Consider the following 11,704-nt stretch of genomic DNA (forward strand, 5'->3'; position numbering starts at 1 on the left):
AATCTTGGCTTTCTAACCGTCCTGTAGATGTTATTGGTCTTCATGAAGTAAAGGCCATAGGTACTAAGCTGCAACAAAGACTTCACACTATCTCTCAGATCCATAAATGGTAATCTTCATCACACACTAAAGGGTCAGGTGGGGCTGTTCTAGGGCTCCCCAATCATTGGAAGGTTAAAGCTAGCCAAGTTGCTACACGGGATCATTGGGTTGCAGTCCCTATTGAAAAACTTGTTTGGTGTCTTGCTATCTCGGTTTATGCTGCTGCCTCAGTGTCCAATAGAGCCAGGCTGTGGGATAACCTAACCCTGCTTGATGGACCAGCCATTTTCTTCGGTGACTTCAACATGGCAGAGAGCTTAGAGGATAGATACAAGGAAAAAGGCAACATTATTTCTGCTTATGAAAGAAAGGCTTGGGAATCCTTAAAGACCAAGATGGATCTTTGGGACATAATACGTTGGTAACCCGGGAGAGTTTACTTGGTTGAAATAGATTAGATTGATGCTACATGAATCTTCCTCTAGCACGGGATTTCAATAGACTGAAAGCAGACCTAAATTTACTTCATGTGTAGCTTCTGACCACTACCCCTGTTTATCACCCTTGATGACAAGATCACCAAGATTCGGAATCATTGATTCCACACCGATCCTTCTCTCTTCAAACTTCCAGAGGTCGAGGACCAGATCAGAGCAATTTGGGTGCAGGAATTCGCCAAGGGCTGTACCCACGAGGCATATGACAGACTTGAGTGGTCTTTCATTACGGAAAGCTTGTATATGATGCCCCATGTTGGTCAGATTTGTCAAAACTCTTATGGATAATGCTATGGCGAGAATTGCCATCAACAACTCTACTTCAGAGCCCTTCAACCTTGCAAGGTCGGTAAGGCAAGGATGCCCCCTGGCACCCCTCTTATTTGTAGTTTTGCTGATTCTCTCAACTGGCTAGTAAAAGATAAAATGGAAAAAATGCTAATTAAAGGGACCTCACTCCCCAATGGTAAGCAGCAATGTCTCTCCCAGTTCGCGGATGACACCAATGCCCTCCTTCACAATGATGAACAGTCCATGTCCCACTTTTGGGAGTGCTTGCACGTCTTCTGTAATGCATCAGGCTCCAAAATTAATAATGAAAAAACAGGGGTTAGATCAGCCAAAGCACCTATCCCTGATTGGATGCTTGCCCAGGGTTGTAAACCCATTCAAAATGGCATTATTTTTAGGTTGTTAGGAATTCCCATGGGCTTCAATGTCACTCTATCTCAAAGATGGAGCTGGATCAGGGACAGATTCATATCTCAGCTTAATGGATGGTTAGGATTATCAGCCTCTATTCTTGGGCGAGCTGTGGTTATCAAGCATTTTCTTTCGACGTACGTCTTGTTTTTCATCTCTTGTTGGAGAACCCTCAACCAACATTTGAAGGACATTTCAAAAACCTGCAGAAATTTTCTTTTGGGTTGGAGACCCCTACAAGAGGAGCCTTGCCAAAGTCAGCTGGTCCACATGCTGCCACCCAAAGGAACTTGGGGGACTGGGGCTGATTGATATTGAGTGCTGGGCTGACAAGCTAGCCATGAAGTCATCTTAAGAGCCCTAGAGGACCCTGACCAGGAATGGTCTTCACTCTTATTTCGTAATGTTAACAACATCCAAATAAAGGAAGCTAGAGGTTGGTTCAATCACCCTTGGATTATTGTGTTCTGTGGAAGCTTCTCAATTGTTCCCAAAGGGTCGGATCTGCTCAAGACCTTATGGAGAGCCTGGGAGAAATACAGACCTCACCCTGGGATTCTAAGTTTAGCTGGCCCTCAAGGGCACTGGACTCCCCCCCATTCCTCCATTGGATCTCAGACAGCAGCGAACTGCCCTCAGAATTCATAAAAAAGGCATCAGCAGGTGGAAAAATATATGGAACAATACCGAACACACATGGCTTGACAACACTGAACTGCTCAGCAAGACATACTTGCAACCCTGGGAAATAAGGTAATTTTCCCTTTTTCTTACACTAATTTCACCATTTTGAGTGAATTGGTTGTACCGTACATTGCCACTGCTCAATATTGCTTTCTTTTGCCCCCCCCTCCATGCTCAAAACAAAGTAGCACACCCAGCCCTCCCGCCCGCGAGGAAAGTTGGGAGGGCAAGAAGCAACTGTTCGACGTCCACAGAGAGAGAGAAGTCGACTCTTGCTACCTTAAAGCTGTGTTGGCTCCATATTTCATCAAGACTAACACAAACAAACAAACGCCACACCACACAAATCAATCAAAGAAAAAGAAAATAAGGAAGAAAAACGCCAAGGAGACCAATAAAAGAAAAGGAAATCACCCTGTCAGGAGACAACAAACCAAAGCAGCAACAAAAGCTCCACAGTCGAGTGCAGCCACCACTGAGGCGTCCAAAGAAGCGACCGTGTTGGCAGACGACAATGGTAAAGTGGATGCTGAAACCCGGCATAACCTGTGCACGTGCGTTCTGTGTTTCTAACATTCTTTCCTAGTTGGAGAAGGCAGATGAAGATAGGTAAGTGCAGCACAAGCACACCCACAACTAGCTCTCCCTCATGCTGTGCAAAAGGGCCAATGGAACACCAAAAGCACATGGCAACAGACATGGGCAATGCCATACTGCAGCCAGGAGCAGCAAACACAAGCACGAGGCAAAAGAGATGATACCAACCAAGCAGTAAATGTTGACGAGGCAAAGGTGGCACTAACAATAACAAGGTATTCACACGGTGAGTTTGGGAAAGGAAAACATGGGTTTTTCTTCAAAGTTTCACGTTCACATGGTGATTTTGCATTGTTTTCCTAAAAACTAGGTTTACTTGTTCCTTTTCGTAAAGTTTATGAAAAGGAATGCTCCTTTCCCGTGAAGTTGTAGGTCATTTGCTTTAAAAGGTTTTGTCTACTTGAGCCTTTCCCACAAGTGACCTCCACATGTACATTTGAACAAAGATAGAGATGTGCGTGGGAAAATGAAATGGTTCCTTTTCATTCCTTTAGAAAAGTTTAGGAACAGTTAAGAAACTCACCGTGTGTACATGCTCTAAGTCGCGCGTAGTGGCAGCACAATCCAAGCGCGGGATGGCAAAAGGGTATAGCGACAAAAGCTGAAAATGGTGAGCATTACTAAATGTGAATAAGAAGAGGAAACTAGAATGACCTTCCTATGACCCACCCATGGTAGATAGGTTATCCCAGCTCCCTCTTTGAGTAAGAGATCTTAAACTCAAGACTTTATAGAAAGATCTTTGAGATCTCTCAAGATTGTTTCTAGGATGTTAAGTGTGTGTGTGAAGAAGAAGAAGAAGAAGAAGAAGAAGAAGAAGAAGACATCTGTGGGAACAATCCCAAGAGTTGACGGCAAAGATCTATCAGACAAGTTTTGAACTCTAAACCTCTTGCTCAAGAGGGAACATGGATAACCAAATTCTCTCTCTCTCTCTCTCTCTCTCTCTCTCTCTCTCTCTCTCATGCCAATATGATACCAGGTCATGAACTCTTGAAGTCCTCAAAGGTGCAAAACACCGACATTCTGGAACAGTTCATTCCCCATTAATGACTGTACAGATCATAATACACTCCTGCAAACCAGAAAGAAGAAAAACATACTCGAACATAATTTTTATTATCTTGGTGATACATAAAATCGTAGCTGCTGCAAGTGCAAAGCGACCTTGACCATGATGAAGCTAGTACAAAATCTGAATTGAACAGGATAATTTACAACAAATGACGGCTTTTAGGGCAAGTTTAAGTGGAAAACTTTGATTTCAACTATTCTCAAATGTCAAGTTAGGGAGGCGATTCAGTTGGACCTACAAATGAATCACCACTCAGGAGATCTATTGCTGGAGCACAACTCACTGCTGAAGTGGCAAAATTGTTTTGAGGTTGCGACTGTGACTCCACCAGAGCAGGTAAAGCCAGCATAGAGCGGCCAGAGGCCCTGCACGTAGTCCTCGCTCAGCACCACCACTCCCATTTTGCAGGCTCGGCAAGCTTGGAAGATGTGGGGCGGGTAGCTATGGCCACTGGTAGAGAATCGACGCAGTCAATGTCGAAGAAGGGGCTATGTTCGGCACGGTGGAGGGCATCGTAGAGGGGCTTCACAAGCTCGTCCTTCTGGTGGCCAGAGTGGCTGAGGAAGATCCATGGCAGATCCTTATCATCAGCATGAGCTAGGTCACCAGAGGATGAGGAGAGAACTGTAATAGCTACGTCGTCAGGATGTCGGCCTTCAGCCCTCTTCTGCACGTCCATCTTTACTTGTGCATGCGCGCGCGCACACACACACACACACACACACACACACACACACACACACACACACACACACACACACACACACACACACACACACAGAGACAGAGAGAGAGATCGACCTATCGCTTTCTAGTTTCCTCCCCAACCTCTCCGTTTCATCATTTCCTTGAAAGCACGACACGTTTCATCATTTCCTTGAGAGGCTTCGTGCTGCAAACAATGAATAACCATCTGCCAATCAAAAAATAGAAAATAAAACAAGTGATAAAATCACAAGGCCCGCCACATGGACATAGTGGTAAAAACATACCTACCACTTAGAAATAGCAAGCGTTCAAAACAAATTTGATACTTCATGGAAATGTTGGGAAAGGAGAGAAATTGGTTTGAAGTGTGTCACTTATCATCATTATCGAAATCCAATTGGTCATCTAGAGCTTCACATACACATAAGGATCTCAAAACTCCCTCTAGGCTAATAGAATTCTGACTGCAATCTTTTCTTCTACATCAATCTTGGCTTGCATGCAAAGTGAGTCGACCTAGTGTTTCCATGCCCATAGAGTTTTGACCTATAATCTTTTCCTTCTACATCGATTTTGGCTTGCATGCAAAGTGACTTAACTCGACTGGACATAAATTGATGGCTACAATTTTATTTAGCAACTATAGAAAGTAAAAGATCGTAGCGCGCATAATTCACTTAGAAGCTTGTACATCTCAACCACTAAATTTACGTAATCAAGCTTCTCATTGAAGAGGAAGAGAAGAGTCACGCTAGTTGAGCCACTTAAAAGTGAGTGTCTTACGATGATTTAAGAAGAGGCAGTACATGATGATTTAAGAAGATGTAGTCCATGATGAATATTTTGGGTCCATACAAATATTTATTTGCACAATTTAAGGACTTCATGAATTTGCAATGTAACTACTCAAAACCAAGGGGGAAAAAACTAAAAGTACAAGGATAATGAAAAGATAAAGGCGACTTTTAGATTTGTTTCACAAGGCAAGACTTAGCCCCACAAGGACTAGAATGTACCTTGTGCTAGGCAACCACTTCCATAATAGACATGAGCAAAATATCATGGTGACCTAACATTCGAAAATTCCACGGCCCTTTCAATTTCTTGGTGTATGGCCTAGCACATAATAGCCCTGCTCTCAACCGTGCTGGTCTTACCATCTTCCTTGAAGGAAGATCCCAAGTGGATAGAAGAGATGACAAAAGAACATCCATTGCTATATTCCCACCGTAGGAAGTACTCAACCATGCTATCAACAGTCGGATGGCCTACTTGCGTTTGTGTGGGAGAATAGGATCAAATCAATGAGCATATTGTGGTGTGTGGGTCTTGTAGGTGTGTCCGACCACCTAGTGTGGGAGGACACTAGTAGGTTCTTGGCATATGTAACCAACCTCTCTTGCTATAAGAGAGATGACGGATTAATGAATAGGAGGTCTAGTTTTGGTCTGGTCTCTCTCTCTCTCCTGTAACAGTACGTTACAATATGTGTGCGAGAATCGGAAAATGTACTCCCGAAAGAATGATCTTTTGCGCTCAAATAAATGCTACCAAAAATATGCATGCACGATTTTAGAAAAACCGTTGAGAATTGGGAATCTTCAAGTGATGCCTCCCGAGTGAAGTTGTAAGGGCAGCAGTTGCAGGAATTTGGGGCAAGTGGGCGGGTGGCATTTAGTATTCGTCGTTTCTTGTGGAGAGGCCTCGAAACCGCCCATCGACACAGGCTTCTGGACTGTTCTAACCGACCCCTCTGCTTCGGACGCACTGCGTGTGCTTGGATGTAAGGAGCGCAGGTGAGGACGGAGGGTTGTTGGACGGGTAGTGGAGGGCTTGGCTCTCTCGCAGTGAGTATGTTTGGAGGGGAGGTAGGTGAGCAAAACGCTAATTTTGAGCTGCATTAAGGGGAATCTAGAGCAGGGGAATCTAGAGCGGCTAAAGGGGGGGGGGCGGGGGCGGGGAATGAACACTCCTCCTACGTGTGCCTGTCTATTTTTGTGGCTGGCGGTGCTTTCAGTGGTGCATGGGCGGAGAGCAGGCAGAGAGAGAGAGAGAGATGCACATTGCCATGTGAACGTGCAGGAGGCAGAGAGGGACGCCGACACCATGCGAGGCCTGCTGCGATGTGTGAGAGAGAGAGAGAGCTTGCTATCAGGGCGATGAGGGAGAGAGAGAGAGAGAATCTCTATATTAGTGTGCTTGAGAGAACGAGAGATAGGAGGAAGGGTTGAAGGGAAGTGAACATGGCGCGCGTACAAGATGGAGAGAGAGGGAGACAGAGCTCCTTTGTGTGAGTTCGAAGGCGCTCGAGAGAGAGGGCGTTTGTGTGAGGACGAACGACACAGGTGGTATGTGTGAAGGCGGAGGCAGAGAGAGAGAGAGAGAGAGAGAGAGAGAGAGAGAGAGAGAGAGAGAGAGATCATAATCTAATGACCCAAAGTCTAATGCTGGGGACGGTAAATGGGAAGGCGAAATCTATGAGCGTTGCTAAGTCTAGTCTCATTCAAGTGGTCGTGCATAGATGAAGGAGATGCAGGATGGCCATTGGCAACCCGTAGGGCAGGACGATGGAACTTCACTATAAGCCTGGGAAGTGCAGGGCACAGGACTCAGGAGTCAAGAGAGTTAAGTGCAGGGGCACATTGTAGAGGCGCGGATGGCTGTGGACAACAAACAAACGAACTCGTTTTGCTTCAAGTTCAAAGGGAATCGAATCATCCTGATTCACAAATTTCCTTTTAAATAGACCGAGGTATGTGCTAGCAGTGACCATAAGAAGAACAAAGTTGATAAATATGTTCTTGAATCAGATATTGGCTTGAATGATGTGGGGCTTTGCTTCCCCACCACATCTGTCCACATTCACGTAAGCTCACTACTTCAAGGCGCTGATCATACCTTATTTCTTTGACTGATGAGGTCGTCTCCTTGAAGAGGGCTTTATGGTTGCAAGCCCACGCAGAAGTAGGATTTCTCTGACATAAGTGACATCAGGATATTGTGCTGAAGAGAATGGTTATGGGCGGCAGCAATCTGGAGAATTGGGTGCTGATATGGCGCAACGGTTTATGGCAGCATGTAGTGGTCTACAGATGGAGGACGCAGAGCAAGCAACAACGAGCAATCGTAGTGTGGACTGAGCACATGAAGAAAGGTGTGGAGGCCGGCTCAAAGCAATCAAGGCTCTGGCGTCATGAGAACTGATGGGTTTCAACATGCTTGCCAAGGGGACAAGCATCACTGCCACCGACAAAGCTTGAAGGAAGTCATTACTGCAATCAAAGGCCATCCGCAACATTGTGGTAGACCTACTCTGCAGTCAAAGTAGCTGACTCACTAGCTCATCGAAAGTAAGGTTGTGCTTGCTCCTGCCCTTGTGGCTGTTATACTAAAGAAAGCTTCATGGCTCACAGAGAACATTGTAAGCACAAAAAAGAATTAGTATCCACAGTAAGATGAAAAAACGATAGTGTGTGGGAGAAAAGAAGGCGCAATCCCAAAAGCAGTAACAACGGTAACCTTGCCATTTTTGGCCTTCTCTTGTTCCAGCTCCTCATCATCACATGCATTGCGCTCAGTCCTGCCTTCATAATGAGTGAAGCTGCAATCACAGAAGTGCATGACAATCCTCGATGAGCTGGAATGGTGCAATCCTAATTAAGCCCAAATTGGCAAGGAACCAGTCCGAACATTGCATCCTGTACTTCCCTAACTCTACCCATACACTCATCTGTAGACTGTGCAGCTTCCTTGGCCACTCGCTTAATTGCACCGGCAGGCTTAACCACTATCACCTTGGGCATCCTTCAAAGTAGCTTCATGGGCCCTGCCTGCAACAGTGAGCCCTGCCTACTACAGCCCGAACAGGTCACCCGACCCACTGCATCCACTTGCCCTTCTTCACCCCTCTATCCGTCATCTTAGAGATTGCCCATAGCTTGTTGGCTCTTAGCTTTAACCTTTTAACCTGGCACTTGCCCCCAGTGCTTCCGGTTCTCCAACTGCAACTGCGACAAAGGTTCTCTCTCTCTCTCTCTCTCCCCCCCCTCTCCCCTTCTCAGCCCAAAGATCACGAGACTCGAGAGTATCTTAGTAAGGTCTCCCCGATTTCCCAGTATAACTTCAATGCAATTACAACATCATGGTTATCACAAGGACTTTACAATCATACACAGCCCTCATCTAAATGAGGGCCCACTATCTTACTTCAACCAATCGCCATTTTAGGCCTATCAAAAAATGCTTAAAATATAACTCAATTATTTTCATATTTTAGTCAGCAAAAAGAGAGAGTTCATATTTTAGGCAGCAAAAAGAGAGAGCATCTCTATAGCCTTTGCCTTTTGGATAGGCCAAAGAGTGATAAAATCACCCGGCCTACCTACAATTGATAGATAGATTGGTCACATAATAAAATTTAGAATGCTTCAAATAAAAGTCTTACTATTAACTCGCTAAATCATTTGCAAAATGGTGGCTAGATTTAAAGCTTGCCTTGAAGAGAACTCAAAGTTTTTACAAGCTTTTAGAGAAGAAAGCGACGAACAATACAACACAAAAATTAAAAAATCAACCCATTACACATAACAAAGAGTGATCATGGCTGCCAACAAACCAACTCAAAATTGAGCACAAGGCCAACACATGAATTTTTTATTCCAATCACTGTGTGCAAGGTTGCCCTCATAGAGTCTTCTACATAGTCGGGCCCCGCTTCTTCATAGGACAAGCCCCAAAACAAAGCTGCATGCTTTTGCTTTTCTTCTCACCGAGCATAGAGGGAATCTAAGCTGTTACCAGGAACCTGGTGTGTCAATTGTACCTGCCGATCTCTCTCCCATATCTTGATCTAGTCATCATTGTACATATCTTACCTTTTCATGGGACAGTCCCCACATTTGATTTAGCCCTCTCTAGGAGGGGCAGATTGTAGCCCATTGGGCATTTTTCTAAACTAATGGAAGCTCTTCTTGGAAAAAAAAGATGCCTCTTGCAAAATTTCAAATGGCTGCAAGTTCTTTCATGGACTCGTCAACCACATGGAGTCTTGTTTGGATGCTAGCTATTGTCGTGGTGACCATAAGAACTTTCAAGTTGTTCGCCAGCTATGCTATTTGCCTTGATGTACCAGATGACACTAAGAAAAACAAACATCGTCTTCACCCCAAAAAACCTACATCCTTAATTATTTTCCATAAAAGCATGGTGACATTTAATACGCATATGTTCTCCATCCTTCAGTAACTTGTTTATACACCACCGCCATTGTTGGAAACACCAGAAGAAAATTAGGAATTCTATGCACGAACATTTCTCTTAGCAACTCTCTTGAATTCTCGTAATCACGGACTGGCTCAAAATAGCATTAAACACAAAAGACCATAATTAAACAAAACACAGATTGCGAAAACTACTTAAGACATGAAAACAATACTTTGGCAAGAAGCTTAGATCCAATCCGCGCCCACTGAAAACAAAACCAAAAAAAAAAGACATTCTTGCACTCATTTGCAGTGCTCTCAAAATACAGGACCAATCCTCCACTTCAGTTGTACAAAAGAGTCTGATTAAGAGCTTGCATAATCCTCCAAAAAGTGCTTGATAAGGAACCTGCTCAAATAGTGAGATTCCTCTTGTCAATGAGCCAACAAGTTGAGACTTTTTTGACTCTTCTTGAGCTCTTGTAGCAGCCAGAAACTAGATGGAAGATTGTCGCATTCATCTTTTAAATCGATACTACTCTTCCTTGTGATGACCTCCTGCCACACACAACCTGCTATAAAACCAGTGTCCCACTAAAGCTCCTGCAGCAGACGGACCGTTATCAAATTACAACTCTCCTTGATAGACAGAACATCATGCATAGCACCTGAACCAAAAAGTCATATGCTTGCTATGAAGTAAGCCATCGCTTTTCAACCAGTTCAGCCAAGATGAAAATTTTGCATCCACCAGAAACCTAGCCATCTGGATAGATATGTGCACATCTATGAGTGAAAGTCAAATGCTAGGTCCTTCATTTTCTCATGAAAATTCAAGACGATAGATGACGCACTATGAGGATGAGCTCGAGAGGTCTAAAAGACCTCCTAAGCTTGGTTCACTCCCATATTCTTCAAACTATTAAACTGTCTTGTTCTCTCCATGACGTATTTTTCACACCTTTTTGGGCAACGATGAAATTAAGCCTAGCAACAGTGAACATCTTTGTGCAAACCATCCCCTATTAACTTGTTAATAGAAAAAGTAAAAAGTTGGAAGGGAAAGCTTGAGAGAAATTATTTGAATTGATGCTTTGGATCGGCAAAGAGTAAACAGTTTGATCTCACACACACTTAAAAGCAAGAATTTAATTGTCACTGACAGGCAAAGAGTAAACAATTGATCTCACAGAGATTCATTATAGCACAAACACCTGTAAAATAAACTACATAAACCTCACCTTCAGAAAACGATATCCCACTCCCCAGGATAGTTGATTGCCATGCTCGTGTGCATCTTATGTTGAACGTGCATGCAAAGATTTTCTTCTATGACTCTCTCATCGAGAGAGGTAACAGGAAAACACAAACAAGTCACAAACTGACCCACCTACCGTGTATGTGGTTGTGACGACCCAAAAATCATGGTAAACAATCCAGAACTTAGCTTGTCCTTGACAAAGTATCTGGTGTTATAGCGGAAGCATGTTTCCTGAGGTGGTAGAATTGATTCTACTTAGCTAGCATGCCGTGCATATATAATCTTAGGCACTTGGCAAAAGTGATGGCCTCAAACGTAAGAGCCCAAACCAGAAGTGCCTTGCACAGCCTACATTGGTAGTGGGGCATCATACCGCGATATCACCACACCCAAAATGGGAGCAAACTGCTGGTCATACCAGTTCCCCAAACTTGCATGCCAATACCCTTGATTCCAGGTCAATGGGCAGTAACGCGGCACAAGGGAGAAGCCTTGCTCCGTGTAAAATTTCCAAAGCACTTTGCTTTGCACAATTACAGTAATTGCCAAGGAAAGTGTAAACATGGAAAAAACAAGAAAAACTTAAACTTGGCTAACTTGGTTGTTGTTGTAACCAGTTGTCCCGAGATAGCTATACATGTCTCATAGATGGTTGATAACCATATTTGCTGTGCAAGTGGGAGTTGGCGTGTACACAACTATGCTCTCTTGTGCCATATATGCCCGCATGAAATGAAATAACTTGCAAGCATATTGCCAAATCCTTCCCAATTTAGTATGCTCCTAGCATAGACCAAACGTGGGGAAGCTCAATGCAAGATGCAGAAATTGAAGCCTTGCTTCATATAACTATGTCTGGCCTCGTTGCCAACAAATGCTATTGACGACATATGCCATAACAAAGAGAATCAACCTTGTCGATCATGTACAAAAAATT

General features: G+C 44.0%; 1 protein-coding gene across 2 annotated transcripts; it reads right to left on the reverse strand.

The window, feature by feature from the left end:
- Positions 1-3,622: 3,622 nt before the first annotated feature.
- Positions 3,623-9,391, reverse strand: LOC147455681 (uncharacterized). Of its 2 annotated transcripts, XM_086514407.1 has the most exons (4): positions 7,996-9,391; positions 7,825-7,906; positions 7,204-7,280; positions 3,623-4,489 (listed from the first exon to the last, which is right to left on the reverse strand). In XM_086514407.1, the coding sequence occupies exons 1-4, from the start codon at positions 8,106-8,108 to the stop codon at positions 4,438-4,440; spliced, it is 324 nt and encodes a 107-aa protein (XP_086370533.1). In that variant the 5' UTR covers positions 8,109-9,391; the 3' UTR covers positions 3,623-4,437. The 2 variants fall into 2 exon arrangements, 1 of the variants encoding a protein (XP_086370533.1); XR_015188407.1 differs by lacking the exons at positions 7,825-7,906; positions 7,996-9,391 and having other exon boundaries at positions 3,623-4,510; positions 7,204-7,734.
- Between the last annotated feature and the right edge of the window lie 2,313 nt (positions 9,392-11,704).

Source organism: Adiantum capillus-veneris, chromosome 6 (genome assembly GCF_014529385.1).
Source record: "Adiantum capillus-veneris isolate H3 chromosome 6, ASM1452938v2, whole genome shotgun sequence".
In the NCBI taxonomy this organism is placed as follows: Eukaryota; Viridiplantae; Streptophyta; class Polypodiopsida; order Polypodiales; family Pteridaceae; genus Adiantum; species Adiantum capillus-veneris.